General features: G+C 44.1%; 2 protein-coding genes across 3 annotated transcripts; both read right to left on the reverse strand.

The window, feature by feature from the left end:
• Positions 1 to 359: 359 nt before the first annotated feature.
• LOC125948692 (polycomb protein Pcl) lies at positions 360 to 5,072 on the reverse strand. 2 transcript variants are annotated; one of them, XR_007468601.1, is made up of 6 exons: positions 4,986 to 5,072; positions 3,296 to 4,438; positions 2,640 to 2,884; positions 2,049 to 2,559; positions 607 to 1,978; positions 360 to 499 (listed from the first exon to the last, which is right to left on the reverse strand). XR_007468601.1 is itself a non-coding variant. In XM_049675007.1 (6 exons), exons 2-6 carry the CDS (start codon positions 4,418 to 4,420, stop codon positions 428 to 430), a joined length of 2,421 nt encoding a protein of 806 aa, XP_049530964.1. In that variant the 5' UTR covers positions 4,421 to 4,438; positions 4,986 to 5,072; the 3' UTR covers positions 396 to 427. The 2 variants fall into 2 exon arrangements, 1 of the variants encoding a protein (XP_049530964.1); XM_049675007.1 differs by having other exon boundaries at positions 396 to 499; positions 1,511 to 1,978.
• An 8,850-nt stretch (positions 5,073 to 13,922) lies between these two features.
• On the reverse strand, positions 13,923 to 14,519 carry LOC125959515 (uncharacterized). Its single transcript, XM_049692343.1, has one exon. The coding sequence runs from the start codon at positions 14,517 to 14,519 to the stop codon at positions 13,923 to 13,925; it is 597 nt and encodes a 198-aa protein (XP_049548300.1).
• Between the last annotated feature and the right edge of the window lie 3,313 nt (positions 14,520 to 17,832).

The following is a 17,832-nucleotide window of genomic DNA, read 5'->3' on the forward strand; positions in this document are numbered from 1 at the left end:
GATAAGTGCGATACTCCAAAAAACAAAACCCTACTCTACCCCACTTCCATTCAGACTCTTTCATGCTTTGGCGCATTTTTTTCGGGTTATCTTATACATAAGTCCAGTTCCGATGGGCTACTCAGTCATTTTGTACTAACGGTGTGAAATGAACATAGGAACCATATCCGGATTTCAATAGGGATGTCATCAGGATTCATGTTTGAATCAATTGTATGACGCGTGTCTTTTTGCTAACTCGTCATCATTTCAAATACTTAAATTTAGATTTCTTACGTTAAATTGGTAGCCGTGTCATCAGATTATTCATTATGGTATCATGCCCTGCATGAATTACCCCTAAAACCCATTGCAACTGTCCCTCCTTTAACTGTTCTTTAAATTGAACCATCAATATGCACTGGAGACGACATTTACCTTCTTAAAGTCATAAGAAAATGTATCGGCTGCTGTTTAAAGCTTCATTCTTGTATCGCATTTGCGTGCTTTTGTGGGAATTCTGAAGAATGAAAATGAAAAAAGAATAATAAAATAATAGAGGAATTACCTAAAAACACGGAGATTACATTTAATTATTCTATAGCAATCAAATATTTTACATCTTACCAAATTCGTTAAACAGATTCTTTTCCTTAGATCCAAATATCAGTTAAATGAATGAATCCAGCGATGTCACTTGCAAAGGGTACAGGCCCTATTGACAAAGAGAAACCATTCGGATCTGTTAACGTCTGAATTTGCCCTTCGGTCAATTCGAGTATGTTCATGTTTAACAGACCCGAAATTGCTTTATCTGTGGGCCTGTTACGACAGTAACGGACCCGAATGGTGCCTATGTGTCAATAGAGGGGATTCGCTACCAGATGGGTGATCTCACATAGAAATAGGCATATATGGTAGCCGGTTAATGTTTAACTGATCACTTTATATGGCAGGCCCAGAAAACTAGCGTGTTAAACTGGGCATTAACTGGCCACCTTGTATGCATTTTTTCATGCGGGATTACTCTAATCCAGCACAACTTCGCATTCCGATTAATCACACTAGCGATTGCAAAGCCAATTGTAGGGATACTATTTTACTTCCCGTTAAACCGCCAGCCTCATGCCATCCTTTGGCTGATAAGGTGTTGTACTTCTCCGTTTGGAAATGTACGTTTACCTATCAAGGCCGTTCTTGAAATGCGTGGATTGGATTTGTGTGTTATTGATCTTTCCGCCTTTGCTTTTTCCTTTGTTAAAATGGCTATTTGCGACCAGCTCGTAACATTGTTGCATCGAAACATTTCTTCGCAGACTGACATCCGCCTTTTGTACTGATCAGATTTGTTGGACTTTACGTTTTTATAATCGTTCATAGTCTCGCATACTGATTGTCGCCTTTTTTTGCAGACCTGGGAGTCGCCCGTATCGGTATTGCTGGTTGTGCCATCTTCATTTACTGATGAACGGCGCCTTTTGTTGTTACGTGTAAGCGTATAGTCTTTTTCAAGAATTTGGATGTTACTTACTGATCTTTCAGCCTTAGGTCTTCCCTTGGTCGAAATCTGGTTTAGGTGCAACTCGATCGATTCATTGTTGTTCCTAAACAAATCTGCGCACATTGACATTCGCCTCGTGATCATCCCAGTAGGTTGGGACTCTGCTATTTTAGTACTGTTGACGCATACTGAATGTCGCCTCTTAGGGCCATGCATGGCGTGGGAATCACCCATATCAATACTAGTGGTTGCACTTTCAGCACATAATGATGCGCGCCTTTTATAGGTGCGTGTAAGCGAATAATTAATTTTACATGTTCTTTCCCGCAATTTATGCATATGGGTCGGAACAGTCTTTTGGGGGAATAATTCGAATTCCTCACAATTACCAACGGCTGACGAATCATTGTTGTGCTTTGTGGACGTATCCGAATTAGTTATAATTGAGGCTTTATTTGGCTCCTCCTTCGTAGTGTCATTGTGTAAATGATACTCAATCTGCAGATATTGAAAAATACGGTTAACGTAAGTATAAAATATAATTTCGCCCAATTGAAAAAAAATTTACCGGTTGCCTGTAGCACTTGCGCCTCTTTGAGCCAGAGGGAAGTGGGGCAGTAGAACTACTGCTTGGTTTTACTAAATCCGATATGGTCGGAGGAGCGTCTCGGTTGCTTTTTTGCATAAACAGCGGGTGAAAGGGATTATTCTTGCCTTCATAGTTCGTTGGACGGGGAATCAACTCATCCAGCGGGGGCAACTGGATAGGAAAATTTTCTTGTGTCGTGCCTTGATGACCATTTCTTCCAAGCAATGTCGCCTTCCGACCGCGCGTCTTTTGCCTGAGAAGAGGATTTGATTTTTTACCGCGTCGCTGTTTAATGTTGCTAGCCGCAGCCTCCATTTCCTGGTCTAAATCTGGCATTGGACTGGATGAGCTGAGCTCGCTGTCTTGAGAACTGTCTGTATCGCTCGATTCTCGAACGAAATCGGTAGGGGAAGGTGAATCACACGCGTATTTCAAGCCTTGCATCAGCTCACGACATTCCACGTCGTTTACTAAGCTTCGTTCTATCCAACTACGACAAAAAAATAAAGTTAAATAGAAATATGCACCGTTGATACTGTTTGTATGTGAAGTGATACATATAACACTTACGAGCGAGTAATAAATCGCACACTACGGTCACTCGATCCTAGACTTTTCAGGCTCTGTTCAGTTATGATGTTATCCTGTGGGACATCAGATAACTGCAAATCGGGTGGAAAGTTGTGTTTTAACGACCAAACACCTCGAAATTCATTGCCTTCCGTAATCGTTTTTAAATGCTTAAAGCTCTCTTTGTTCTTTCTCAGAGTTTTTATGATGGACTTTAGACGATTAGGCACTGTCATTCGAAGAATCTGTGAAACGGAAATATCAGAAATATTATCATTAAAAGGAAAATATTAATAGCAGTTTTCAGAAAGATCTATGCATGCTCTCTGCAACAATGCTTTGATTCATGTGTTATAATAAGGAACAAACATGTCACAAAGTAGTTGACAGTAACTGTTCACATAAACTATTAATTAATTAAATTAATGACTAACTCTCTATCTGGAATTAAAAGACGACAACACATGTTTAAAATAACATGACACATGACAATAACAAGACATTTAATTTGTGAAAATTTAATTGTGAACAAAAAACGAAATGGGCTATAGAATTAAAATGTACGCTATCTACCTAACGCAATCATAACCATTGCCCAAAGGAAACATTTTTTTATGAACAAATGATGATAATATGATAAAATATGTACGTCTTACATGATCCGGCAGCTGCAGTGTACGTAGGTTTTCCTCTATATAGGGAGCAATTGCATTCTCAGCACTGAAATATCGATTATCGGTGCGCATGATTAAGTTATAGAGGACAAGATGAACGAGGTCTCGCCAAGAGATTTCCAGTCGTCGAACGAATTCGTGCCCATGGTTGCAGATAGAACACAGGAAAAAGTAGAATGGGTCACCCAGAAATATGGGAAACTGTAAACTTTTTATACAGTGACTATGGAACCACTGTTTACAGCGGCGACACATGATCATTTCACGCTTCCAGAGGCCAAATGTACCACAGTAACAGTATTGTCCGCTGGTGTTAACACGATGTAACGGATCCCAGATTAGCCGATCGAATATGTAAGGCAACTGACTTCTGTCGGTAAGTGGCTCGAGCCCTTCAGGCCATATCGGCATACGAGGCATCTGGATACGTTTGTTAAGAACATCTCTTTCTTCGAAGTAATCCAATGTACGCTCTTCTGGCGTAACTTTCTCATGACAATCTTTGCAGTGCCAATCAGAGAACCAAGGCTTAGATTGTATTATTATTAACCGTTCGTCAAACGGCAGACAGCTTGTATGGAAGCCCCGAAGGCAAAAGCAACAATTCCTTGTTCTTTCAGTACTTTTACGTTCATCGCAAATCGTGCAGATCGAATCCTTCATTCTAGCATCCTCACTGTCCAGCTTGTTTAAAGCATCTTTGTTTGTCCATTCGACCCTGTTGTCGTCGTACTGCACTTGGTATTGCATATCGTGCATGCCTATCACTGTGCCGAGGTATAATCTACCATCCGGATGCCTCACTAGCACGTCTTGGTTGATTCGATATTCCACTGGCTCGTTATCAGATCTAGCCCTCAACACACTCGGCGACATTGAAAGTGAATGTGATAATATGATGCGTTGCGGATCCATCTCTTCACGGATATTTGTGATTTCCATTTCGATTTCAATTGGAATAACCTTGTTCATTACTACTGGCTCAGAAATCGGTGGGCTGTGTTTGATATCAGTGAGCATTTCCATAAGCTGCTTTTCTATGTCGCTATCGTTTTGTAGTTCTTCTTCCTTGCATGGGATTGGTACGAATTCGTCGCTCGGCTCCATTTTGATACTGTCTGGTATCTAAAACAAAATTATTCCCACGAAGGTTAGCACAAATTACTGAAACACGCGGACAATTTTTATGGTTAAATATGAAAGCGGGTAGTATTCAAACCTCTAGACCAATAACCTCGAAACAAAAGACCAGCACAAACGAAGTGGCAAACGAATAAAAAGCTTTTACTGCCAAGAGGATTTTTGAAATCCTTAGGCCAATAACCTCGGAACAAGAGACAAGCTTGAAACGAAAAAAAAAGTTAAGTTCGCCATACCTTACATAGAACACACAAAAGAACACAGGCCTAACGTAATCCGTAATACTCGGTACAGAGGTCTTTCAACTTGTCTACTCCAGGCGAGAATAGGACCAGGGATCGGCAAAAATTCGAGTGCGTGTATATGAAAGCGGGAAAGCCACATCCATACATGTACAAATCCTTCGCCGTTCCGAAGCTTGTGTATCGCGCTTGGTGCTAAGGAATCTTCAAATCGTGAAGCTACTATGGTATTAATCACTTCACCTTTATGGCAAGCGGGATTAATGCAGCGGGTGTATTATAATACTCACGCTTTTAGCCTATTCACTGATATCGCACATCGACTTTATTAGCTCCGAATCACAGACAACCCTTTTCGTCCTACCAGTCTACACATATCTGAATCTACGGCCACGCCGTCAAGCATAAGAAGGAGAGGGGTCGTGCCGGCTGCAACCATATCGGCGTTGCATTCAAGCTGGATCTTCATTTGAAGCGTGGTTGAGTTTGTGAAGCAAAATATTTTAAACGATGTAGAGTGTGTGAGCATTTGTGCGAAATCGAATCGTCTAGGTAAAATTCGAGTTGTTTAGATTTCGAGCAAGAAATATTTCAATGCACTTTCAAAATTCGAATTGTTACCGTAACGGTAATGGTTCGTAGCAAAGTTTTTTAAATAGACAGCCCTACAAACCAAATTTGAAATTTTGCAATGCTGCATACCCTACAAACCAAATTTGAAATTTTGCAAGGCTGCATAGCGAACAAACCTGAATAGCCGTGGCCACACGGAGCGAAAATTTGCGCGCAAATTTACAAATTAATGCCAAATCGTTTACGCTTCGATATGTTTACGTGGCCGGGTTGAGGAAATTAAAATCGTTTTGTGGAAGAAAAGGATTGAACACACTAGCAATGATCACTATTTATCAATGTAAACCACAAATAGAACATATTGCGAGCCCTTCCGTTTGCAAACAGCTTTTACTCTAGGTTTTACGCTCCACGGACCTATAATCGTTTGACAGCATGTAAACGGCAAGCGTAAATGTTTTGGCATTAATTTTTTCGTTTGCGCTAGAGTTTTCGCCCCGTGTGGCCACGGCTAATGGGGTGGTTTGTGGGCTATGCAGCCTTCGTGCCCCTATCATATACAGCAATGGGTAAAAAACCAATATATACACCTCAACCGATTCGGTAGGCTAACCGATTCTAATTGCATACATTTAGGGACCGAACATTTCAAAATTTGGCGGTTAAATAACCAGTGGAATGAACAAGAACCTTAAACATGATATTAAATCAATTTATGGTGCGAAAAACTACCCAAATATTATCTTTCGACAATGAAAATGTAATGGCATCTCCCTCTCCTCTTCCGTAATAGCACTATTTAACGTTTATAACGTATTTTTCAAAGATATTTAACTAAAAAGGTGTGTATGTTTTTGGGACAATTATTATGTCTAAATCATCTTTTTATCTAGCTGGAAGGGACGGGGGGAGGTACAAGCGATGTACTAGGTATGTACTCGCTCCCTAACCACCCCTCCTCCACTTTCCACATGTATTTCTGTGTCAGGCTCATTCTATCGGTTATCTAACCGCATAATTTTGAAATGGATAACCGCTAAAATTATTTGAATCGGTTGAGGTGTATGTTTTGGTTTTTTACCCAGCAATGCTAGGTGGGTTATACAGCCTTCTGAAATTTCATGTAAAAATTTCAAATTGCATACTTTCAGAGGTTTTTTCGAGTAATTGAAAAAATCGAAAAAAAAACCCAGATAACAGTGAGACGATCTTCTCACTATAGAAATGCTGTAGGCTCGCTCTAGTCTCGCTCTACCCTACAAACCACGATTCCTATGCTGAGTGTAGGAGTGAGTGCGACTTCCGATGAAACAGCGCTATACGAGCTCCAGATCGAGCAGTTTTGTGTATGAGCGCGAACGAGACGGCTGATGAGACGGCAATACTTTAAGTCGTTTTCGTCGTTTGAGTTTGAAATCTTCCCGAATTTTGTTCGATTGATCGAAATGTGAATCGAAACACACCGCGACACCGCGATTTGATTTGCCTTTTTTCGCATAAATACGGCGATTTTCAATTAGAAAAATGCGTCAGATTGTCGTACGATAATGGTAGACCTTGTCGCGAACTAATTTGATCCGCTTTTCGGTCAACTTTAGCCGTTTAATCTATTGCACCGCGCCTGTTCGCATTCAAAGAAACAGCCGGCAGAACATGTATTTCGATGTTTCTAGCCCCAATTCTTCGCCAAAAAAGTTTGCATGATGTACATGTACAAATGATAAACATTGTCCTCACCGTTTTGTGGTATAAATGCAAGTAAATGCACTTGGATAATGAGGCAAAATGTTTATCATTTGTACATGTACATCATGCAAACTTTTTTGGCGAAGAATTGGGGCTAGAAACATCGAAATACATGTTCTGCCGGCTGTTTCTTTGAATGCGAACAGGCGCGGTGCAATAGATTAAACGGCTAAAGTTGACCGAAAAGCGGATCAAATTAGTTCGCGACAAGGTCTACCATTATCGTACGACAATCTGACGCATTTTTCTAATTGAAAATCGCCGTATTTATGCGAAAAAAGGCAAATCAAATCGCGGTGTCGCGGTGTGTTTCGATTCACATTTCGATCAATCGAACAAAATTCGGGAAGATTTCAAACTCAAACGACGAAAACGACTTAAAGTATTGCCGTCTCATCAGCCGTCTCGTTCGCGCTCATACACAAAACTGCTCGATCTGGAGCTCGTATAGCGCTGTTTCATCGGAAGTCGCACTCACTCCTACACTCAGCATAGGAATCGTGGTTTGTAGGGTATGTTCAAGAATGGTTGAGTTTTGTGCTCAAACCGCCTTGTGTTAATGTCGCATATTGCTGGGAAAACCCACGATAGTTTGGGCTATATTCTTCGCCAGGTCTTCTATCTTTTCTGCGCAAGAAAGTGCACACAAAGTACACCAATCCAGATGCACTTTGCGCATAGCGATTGGTCAAAAGTTGTGTTGATTTGGTATCAAGGTATGATGCGTTTTAGGGTGCAATCGATTGTTCGTGTTGAGCCTGATGATCGTGTGCGCGGTTGCCAATACGCACGTGAAGCGTGACACGCATTTTTTGATGAGCAAAATGTTTGTTTTCTATTTCAATCAATGTGAATCATGATGATCATTCGAAGGCATGTTTGTGACATTGTGAACAATTCAAAATGTGTGAACTTTTTGTCACAACGCACGGTCTCGATTTCACGTATTGATGTAGCGTTTGTGAACAGGTGATCATCAATAAAGCATTGGTTCAGTGCGTTGCATGTTCGAAATTCCCGTCCCAAATCCTATCATCTCTCTAACATCATTCCACTTCATACACATTCATTCATCCACATACATCACCGACAGACATACCGCGACAAACCATGACCTACGACGATGACGAAAGAGCAGACCTAGAACGGGGGAGTGAGACAAGCAGAAGATCGGCGATCCAAAATGGTGGATGGGCGGTCGAAAGTTTTTTTTCGATTTTTTCAACTACTCGAAAAAAACCCTGAAAGTATGCAATTTGAAATTTTTACATGAAATTTCAGAAGGCTGTATAACCCACCTAGCATTGCTGTATATGATAGGGGCACGAAGGCTGCATAGCCCACAAACCACCCCATTCAGGTTTGTTCGCTATGCAGCCTTGCAAAATTTCAAATTTGGTTTGTAGGGTAGTCTCCGGAACAACGCGCTTATGGCAAATAACCCACGAGACTAGCACGAGACTATAGGGGCCCAAGGAACGGAGACTAGAGCGATTCGGAGACGTGGACTGTGGTTGTCTCGCTCTCTCCTATAGCCCCTTTTCTTCCCAGTGTGCCCTTTGTAGACCCCTCCGCCTGCGACGCAGCGAGAGGAAGACTGAGGAGGTTGAAAACGAAACCCCCGCCGCCTGCGACGGGGTCGAGGAAGGGGCAAATGCGACGTTCACTATGGAACAGCTCGTAGGCAGCGGGGGAAAGAGCGGAAGAAACCGCGAGGAGGAGGAGGTTTCGCGCGCGAGCTTGTGGGACGCGGCTGCGGAGGGGGAAGGGCGGAATGGGAAGAGAAGAAGGGCGAACGAAAACGAACGCGAACTTGAGGGTTTCGATTACGAGGGGTGGGAAGGGCGCAAGAGTCGAGGGGCGATTCGAACGGCAGCGCGCAAGAGAAGAGAACAGCAAAACGAGACGGAGCAACCTCGAGCAAAATTCGGCAAAGTCCCGAACGCGGCAGTCCAAATTTTTCTAAGTCCCGGGAAGCACGTACCGGGACTTAGAAAATTTCAGAGTCGGCGTCGTTCTGAGACTTAGCCAAATGTGTAGCAGAGAAAGTGTTGCGGAAAGTGATAGTGATTTTGTGAGTGACAACATCAGTTTACATGCAAGGTAAGAAAAGATGACATTGTGAAGATGCAAGTGATTTAACACCTTTTGTTTGTTATCTTTTTCTCCGACATGTTCCCGAGCATCGATCGAAGAACGCGTGTGGCACATGAGGCTGAACAGGAACGTTCATGATCGCAGCCCGGATCACGCCGCCACAGCGACGCCACCACGGCAGCATGTACGACGCCACCACCACGCACCCACACCAACGTAGAGCGTCATCACAGCACCAAAACACCGCGGCGAAGTTCGCGACCGCGATTTCGTTGGGGGAAGGGGGCAGAATATGGAAAAAACCGAAGTGCACTTCGTGCACATGATTTAGAAAAATAAACGCCTTCGTGCGAAGGCCGAACGAAATCCGAAGTGCGTCATATTTTGGGGATGGGGGCGATTGGAAAGAAAGAAAGGGGGCTATAGGAGCGAGCGAGACAAAGGGTCACGTTTGATTGGTTGAAATCGAGACGATTTTGTACCGGCCCTAGTGAACGAAATCGGGCCGCCAGAATATTTGCCAAATGTATGTATCGTTCCGTTGGCAGCTGGATCTCGGATCGATTTTTCTATAGTGAGAAATCTTCTCACTGCTATGTGGGTAGTGTTGGGTAAATGCAAGGTACTTTAAAAAGACAGGTAGTTTCTTAACCGCTTTGACAGGTCACCATTTTCAATTTGTTTGACATTCATAGCAGGGCGCTTTTTATCAACAAAACCACGTGAGTTTCAAGAAGAAGAAGAAGAAGATGTGGGCAAGTTTGGTGGTTTTATCAGGGAAAGTACCTGATTTCACTCTTTTTCGAATGTTTAAATGATTCATCTCTCTATTTAAGATCATTCGAGCGACCGAGTTGTGTTTTACAGCGAGTGAGCACGGTCCAGGAACGCTAGCTAGCTCTTGTTCTAGGCCGGGTGGCAAGACCTACGGACCGATACCATATTGAAACATTAGGAAGAATTTTGAGAATATTTGCATAAACTTTCGTTCCACTTTTCGTGAATTTGAACTGTCGTAATACCACAGAAAAGCGAAAACAGCTCCGAAAAGAGCGTTCTCGGAGTAAACATCCCACCATCCCGTGAATGTCAAACTCTGAAGTTTTTTCTAAAATACGATCGAGGATTTGTTCTGCATAAAGCTACCTGTCTTTTTAAAGTACCTTGGGTAAATGGGCTCTTTTCAGTGAGCGGAGAGCGAGCTCCCGCTCACCTAAAAGAGCGGAGCGCGAGCCCCCGCTCACCTAAAAGAGCGGAGCGCGAGCCCCCGCTCACCTAAAAGAGCGGAGCGGGAGCCCCCGCTCTTTTGCTCCGCTCTTTTCTCACCGCTCTTTTCTCACGCTCACAGCTCTTTTCGCTCCTTTAGCTCTTTTCTCACGCTCACAGCTCTTTCAGCTCTTTTAGCTCTTTTAACACGCTCGCAGCTCTTTCAGCTCCTTTAGCTCTTTTCTCACGCTCACAGCTCTTTTCGCTCCTTTAGCTCTTTTCTCACGCTCACAGCTCTTTCAGCTCTTTTAGCTCTTTTAACACGCTCGCAGCTCTTTTCGCTCCTTTAGCTCTTTTAACACGCTCGCAGCTCTTTTCGCTCCTTTAGCTCTTTTCTCACGCTCACAGCTCTTTCAGCTCCTTTAGCTCTTTTAACACGCTCGCAGCTCTTTCAGCTCGTTTAGCTCTTTTAACACGCTCGCAGCTCTTTTCGCTCCTTTAGCTCTTTTAACACGCTCGCAGCTCTTTTCGCTCCTTTAGCTCTTTTCTCACGCTCGCAGCTCTTTTCGCTCCTTTAGCTCTTTTCTCACGCTCACAGCTCTTTCAGCTCCTTTAGCTCTTTTCTCACGTTCACAGCTCTTTCAGCTCCTTTAGCTCTTTTAACACGCTCGCAGCTCTTTCAGCTCCTTTAGCTCTTTTAACACGCTCGCAGCTCTTTCAGCTCCTTTAGCTCTTTTAACACGCTCGCAGCTCGTTCAGCTCCTTTCGCACAATTGTGCGGTGAGCCTGCACATCGCTTCTTTCGCACAATTGTGCGATGGGCTCCACATTGCTCTTTTAGCTGATTCCGCTCCTGATTTCCGCTCCTGATTAGCTCATTAACTCAGTTTAAGCTAAGTTAGCTTAAGTTAAGAGATAACTCGAGCAAGCCCGGGATAAGGCGATGGGTAGTGAAGGAAATGTCCTACCCCATTATTATTGTTAGTTCTTAATAAACGTCCATCCTTGTACATGTTAAAAAAATATCATGAGAGTTTTTTTTCATGTATTAAATCTTCATCATCATACTACTAAAAGAAAAAAAAGGTAAATCGCACACCGCACAATTGTGCTGAGGAGCGGAAATCAGCTAAAAGAGCAATGTGGAGCCCATCGCACAATTGTGCGAAAGAAGCGATGTGCAGGCTCACCGCACAATTGTGCGAAAGGAGCTGAACGAGCTGCGAGCGTGTTAAAAGAGCTAAAGGAGCTGAAAGAGCTGCGAGCGTGTTAAAAGAGCTAAAGGAGCTGAAAGAGCTGCGAGCGTGTTAAAAGAGCTAAAGGAGCTGAAAGAGCTGCGAGCGTGTTAAAAGAGCTAAAGGAGCTGAAAGAGCTGTGAACGTGAGAAAAGAGCGGTGAGAAAAGAGCGGAGCAAAAGAGCTAGCGCACTCGGCAATCAACTGAGCGCTCACTCGCTCTTTTAGGTGAGCGGAGTGAGCGAGGTAGCTCCCTCGCTCTTTACCCATCTCTAATCACCTGTTCATAAACGCTACATCACCCGTGAAACCAAATTCTCCGCAAACCAAGAAATTCACGATTTCGTATGCTCACTGTAGGAGTGAGCGCGATGTCCGATGAAACAGCGCTATACGAAAGCGCCATTTGCAGATTTGTGTGTGAGCGCGAACGAGATGGCTGATGAGACGGCAATACTTTCGGCCGCGTTCATCGGCGCCATCATGATTCCGCTTGAAACGCGCCGAACTTTGTTCGAATCTGGATGCGACACCGTGATTTGATTTACCTTTTTTGGCACAATTACCGCGATTTCCGACAATAAAAGCGCATCAAATGGTCGTACGATAATGGTAGACCTTGTCGCGAATTAATTTGATCTGCTTTTCAGTCAACTTTAGCCGTTTTATCTATTGCACCGCAGCTGTTCGCATTCAATGAAACAGCCGCAAGAACATGCATTTTTCCATGTTTCTAGCCTCATTCCTTCGTCAAAACGGATTGCATGATGTACATGTACAAATCAACAACATTTTTCCTGATTATCCGAGTACATTTACCTGCATCAATTTGCCACAAAACGGCGAGGAACAGAGCTGTTTTTCTTAACATAAAAGAGACGGGAATGATGATCCGTTTCTTCGCACTGTTTGCCACGGCTGCAACGAAGCAGATCATCATCGATGCACCGGCCAGGATATGAAAACGGCGTTAGAAAAGATCTGCCCTGGAAGAGCTAGCCAGTGATGAAAACGCAGCGCGATCTCCGCCCACGACAGCAAGAAAAGACGCGCGCGTTTCTTGCGTGGACGAGAGTTGGGAAAGGGGCGAAGATGTCCATCTTCACAACATTTGAAAGGGTTAAGAGTGAAGCGGGAAAATGGCTAAAACCAATGGATGTTTTTGCATGCTTGTGCAGTTGCCCAATCACAAGAGAACAACAAAACAGCAGCAGAACAATCGGCAACAGCATCCGGTACCAAGCACGAAACGCAGAATGCAGAACAAAGGACAACAATCAGCGCAGGATGTACGAACAATGGGGAGAGGAGGGGTTTGTAGCGAGGAGAGCGTGTGCACCAAGGTGTTTACTACGCGTTGGTGATAGCCACCGAAAAGGGCGTTGTCGATGCAGCTAACAGCAGAAGAAAACGATCGCGAATTGGTCGTGTGTTGCCGCATTTTGATAGGCGGAAAACATGCTCAAGAATGGCTGAGTTTTGTGCTCAAAACGGCATCTTTTAATGTTGCATACTCCTGGGAAAACCATCTATAAGTTGTTGCTATATCCTACGTTAGCTCATCTATCTTTGCTGCGCAAGAAAGATGCATACGAAGTGCATCCATCCAGACGCACATTGCGTATAGCGATTGGCCAAAAGGTGCGTTGATTTGTCACCACCGTTTTATGGTGCAATTGATCTGCACAATGTTCCTGTTGTGCGTGATGATCGTGTGGGCGGTTTCCAATACGCAAATGATGCGTGACACCAATTTTTTGTTGAACATAATGTTTGTTTTTCAGTAAAATCAATGTGAATCATGATGATCATTCGAAGGCATGTTTGTGACATTGTGAACAATTCAAAATGTATGAACTTTTTGTCACAACGCACGGTCTCGATCTCACGTATTGATGTAGCGTTTATGAACAGGTGATCATCAGCAAAGTAGTTAGTTCAGTGTGTTGCGTGTTAGAAATTCCCATCCCCAATCCTATCATCTCCTTAACATAATTCCACTTCATAGACATTCATTCATCAACATTCATATACAACGCAGACAAACATACCGACAAATCTCGACCACGACCTACGACGATGACGACAGAGCGAGCTAGCTAGAACGGGGAGGGAATGAGACAGACAGAAGATCGTCGATCCGAAATGGCGGCGATCGCCATTTCTTTTTCGTTTTTGAAGAAAATTTTTGGCCACGCCTTTTAAAAGCTCTCCAAAAGTTCATCCGTTTACGTTTATATTCATGGGTCGACTTGTACAAAGTGGAACTCTCATCACTCCGAAGCCACATGTCAAAGTAGTACAAAGTCGAACATCAGAGCTTTTTTTGGCTTTGTACAAGATGTTCGGCTTTGTACTAGATTTTTTTTTTCAAAAGCTCTCAATTTGGTTTCTCGGGTACTCCCGCTTTAAGGTCTTTGAATTATCGTATCTCTTAACGAGCACCTCCCATGTCGATAGATAATTCTCCGCCGTAATTTGCACGTATTCAAAGTCCCGCGCGACCTTGTCTTTAAGTGCAGCCAATAGGTATTGAAGTTTGACCACATCAGGCATCTCTGCTGCGTCGTGCACCATCGCCAAACATCTGTCCTTGAAAGTTAGCCATTTTGTGACTTCACCATCGAAGCTCGGCAGTTCGACCTTCGGTAACCGCAAGTTCGAACCTCCTGCCCCGATAGTGGTGTGGGCGTGCGTCGTATTCCAACTACCGACTGACGCTGCCTGCGGATTGTTTCTCAAGCAAAACGCCCTGATCTCGTGAGACCGTTTGTTAAATTCTTTGCGATCTTTCTGCATTACTTCAAATGCCTCGGCATCGTCTACCGTCTCGTTAAATTCTCTTCGCAGAGTGGTAAATTCAACAATCAACTCCTCTAACTGCTCTAGTCGACTTGGAATTTGAAGCGCATCGATTGCGGCATCAAATTCGGTCATGAACTCCTCGAAATCGTCGAGAACGTTCATAATCTCCGTTTTTTTAGGTTTAGAACCTTTATTCGTTTGTCTTCTGCGGACGGCATTTTCAACACTGTACTCCACAACGTCTTTGAGAACTGGCCGCTCACTTCTGCTGTCCCTTACCGCTGTCCACTACCGCCGACCAGATCGTATCGATTCACCGTATCACCGTATCACCGCCGTATCACACGCCGTTTCACCGTCGTATCACCCGCCGTCGTCTATCGCTGTCCACTACCGCCGACCAGATCGTATCGTTTCACCGTATCACCGTATCACCGCCGTATCACACGCCGTTTCACCGTCGTATCACCCGCCGTCGTCTATCCACCATCCGCCGATCCACAGTCCGCCGAATCCACAACCCGATTCCAACTCCGCCGATCCACAATCCGATTCCAAAATCCGCCGATCCACAATCCGATTCCAAAATCCGCCGATCCACAATCCGCTTATCCGGTTCGAAGGACCAAATGTTCGATAACTCAACTCGATGGGATGCGTAGATAGACTAAATTTTATTCTCCTTCTTGTCGCGTTTTCGGCGACGGTCCCATCACCAATACTAATGAACAACAGTTCCAAACATTATGTTCAAAAAAAAATGGTGTCACGCATCATGTGCGTATTGGAAACCGCGCACACGATCATCACGCACAACAGGAACATTGTGCAGATCAATTGCTCCATAAAACGGTGGTGACAAATCAACGCAACTTTTGGCCAATCGCTATGCGCAATGTGCGTCCGGATTGATGCACTTCGTATGCATCTTTCTTGCGCAGCAAAGATAGACGAGCTAACGTAGGATATAGCAACAACTTATAGTTGGTTTTCCCAGGAATATGCAACATTAAAAGATGCCGTTTTGAACACAAAACTCAGCCATTCTTGAGCATGTTTTCCGCCTATCAAATTGCGCCAAAACAACACCAATTCGCGATCGTTTTCTTCTGCTGTTAGCTGCATCGACAACGCCCTTTTCGGTGGCTATCACCAACGCGTAGTAAACACCTTGGTGCACACGCTCTCCTCGCTACAAACCCCTCCTCTCCCCATTGTTCGTACATCCTGCGCTGATTGTTGTCCTTTGTTCTGCATTCTGCGTTTCGTGCTTGGTACCGGATGCTGTTGCCGATTGTTCTGCTGCTGTTTTGTTGTTCTCTTCTGATTGGGCAACTGCACAAGCATGCAAAAACATCCATTGGTTTTAGCCATTTTCCCGCTCCACTCTTAACCCTTTCAAATGTTGTGAAGATGGACATCTTCGCCCCTTTCCCAACTCTCGTCCACGCAAGAAACGCGCGCGTCTTTTCTTGCTGTCGTGGGCGGAGATCGCGCTGCGTTTTCATCACTGGCTAGCTCTTCCAGGGCAGATCTTTTCTAACGCCGTTTTCATATCCTGGCCGGTGCATCGATGATGATCTGCTTCGTTGCAGCCGTGGCAAACAGTGCGAAGAAACGGATCATCATTCCCGTCTCTTTTATGTTAAGAAAAACAGCTCTGTTCCTCGCCGTTTTGTGGCAAATTGTTGCAGGTAAATGTACTCGGATAATCAGGAAAAATGTTGTTGATTTGTACATGTACATCATGCAATCCGTTTTGACGAAGGAATGAGGCTAGAAACATGGAAAAATGCATGTTCTTGCGGCTGTTTCATTGAATGCGAACAGCTGCGGTGCAATAGATAAAACGGCTAAAGTTGACTGAAAAGCAGATCAAATTAATTCGCGACAAGGTCTACCATTATCGTACGACCATTTGATGCGCTTTTATTGTCGGAAATCGCGGTAATTGTGCCAAAAAAGGTAAATCAAATCACGGTGTCGCATCCAGATTCGAACAAAGTTCGGCGCGTTTCAAGCGGAATCATGATGGCGTCGATGAACGCGGCCGAAAGTATTGCCGTCTTATCAGCCATCTCGTTCGCGCTCACACACAAATCTGCAAATGGCGCTTTCGTATAACGCTGTTTCATCGGACGTCGCGCTCACTCCTACAGTGAGCATACGAAATCGTGAGTTTCATGGTTTGCGGGGCAATATTTGGCATCGAGGCCGTGCGTTGTGACAAAAAGTTCATACATTTTGAATTGTTCACAATGTCACAAACATGCCTTCGAATGATCATCATGATTCACATTGATTTTACTGAAAAACAAACATTATGTTCAACAAAAAATTGGTGTCACGCATCATTTGCGTATTGGAAACCGCGCATACGATCATCACGCACAACAGGAACATTGTGCAGATCAATTGCACCATAAAACGGTGGTGACAAATCAACGCAACTTTTGGCCAATCGCTATGCGCAATGTGCGTCCGGATTGATGCACTTCGTATGCATCTTTCTTGCGCAGCAAAGATAGACGAGCTAACGTAGGATATAGCAACAACTTATAGTTGGTTTTCCCAGGAGTATGCAACATTAAAAGATGCCGTTTTGAGCACAAAACTCAGCCATTCTTGAGCATGTTTTCCGCCTATCAAAATGCGGCAACACACGACCAATTCGCGATCGTTTTCTTCTGCTGTTAGCTGCATCGACAACGCCCTTTTCGGTGGCTATCACCAACGCGTAGTAAACACCTTGGTGCACACGCTCTCCTCGCTACAAACCCCTCCTCTCCCCATTGTTCGTACATCCTGCGCTGATTGTTGTCCTTTGTTCTGCATTCTGCGTTTCGTGCTTGGTACCGGATGCTGTTGCCGATTGTTCTGCTGCTGTTTTGTTGTTCTCTTCTGATTGGGCAACTGCACAAGCATGCAAAAACATCCATTGGTTTTAGCCATTTTCCCGCTCCACTCTTAACCCTTTCAAATGTTGTGAAGATGGACATCTTCGCCCCTTTCCCAACTCTCGTCCACGCAAGAAACGCGCGCGTCTTTTCTTGCTGTCGTGGGCGGAGATCGCGCTGCGTTTTCATCACTGGCTAGCTCTTCCAGGGCAGATCTTTTCTAACGCCGTTTTCATATCCTGGCCGGTGCATCGATGATGATCTGCTTCGTTGCAGCCGTGGCAAACAGTGCGAAGAAACGGATCATCATTCCCGTCTCTTTTATGTTAAGAAAAACAGCTCTGTTCCTCGCCGTTTTGTGGCAAATTGATGCAGGTAAATGTACTCGGATAATCAGGAAAAATGTTGTTGATTTGTACATGTACATCATGCAATCCGTTTTGACGAAGGAATGAGGCTAGAAACATGGAAAAATGCATGTTCTTGCGGCTGTTTCATTGAATGCGAACAGCTGCGGTGCAATAGATAAAACGGCTAAAGTTGACTGAAAAGCAGATCAAATTAATTCGCGACAAGGT

This window comes from Anopheles darlingi, chromosome X (genome assembly GCF_943734745.1).
Source record: "Anopheles darlingi chromosome X, idAnoDarlMG_H_01, whole genome shotgun sequence".
Taxonomy (NCBI): domain Eukaryota; kingdom Metazoa; phylum Arthropoda; class Insecta; order Diptera; family Culicidae; genus Anopheles; species Anopheles darlingi.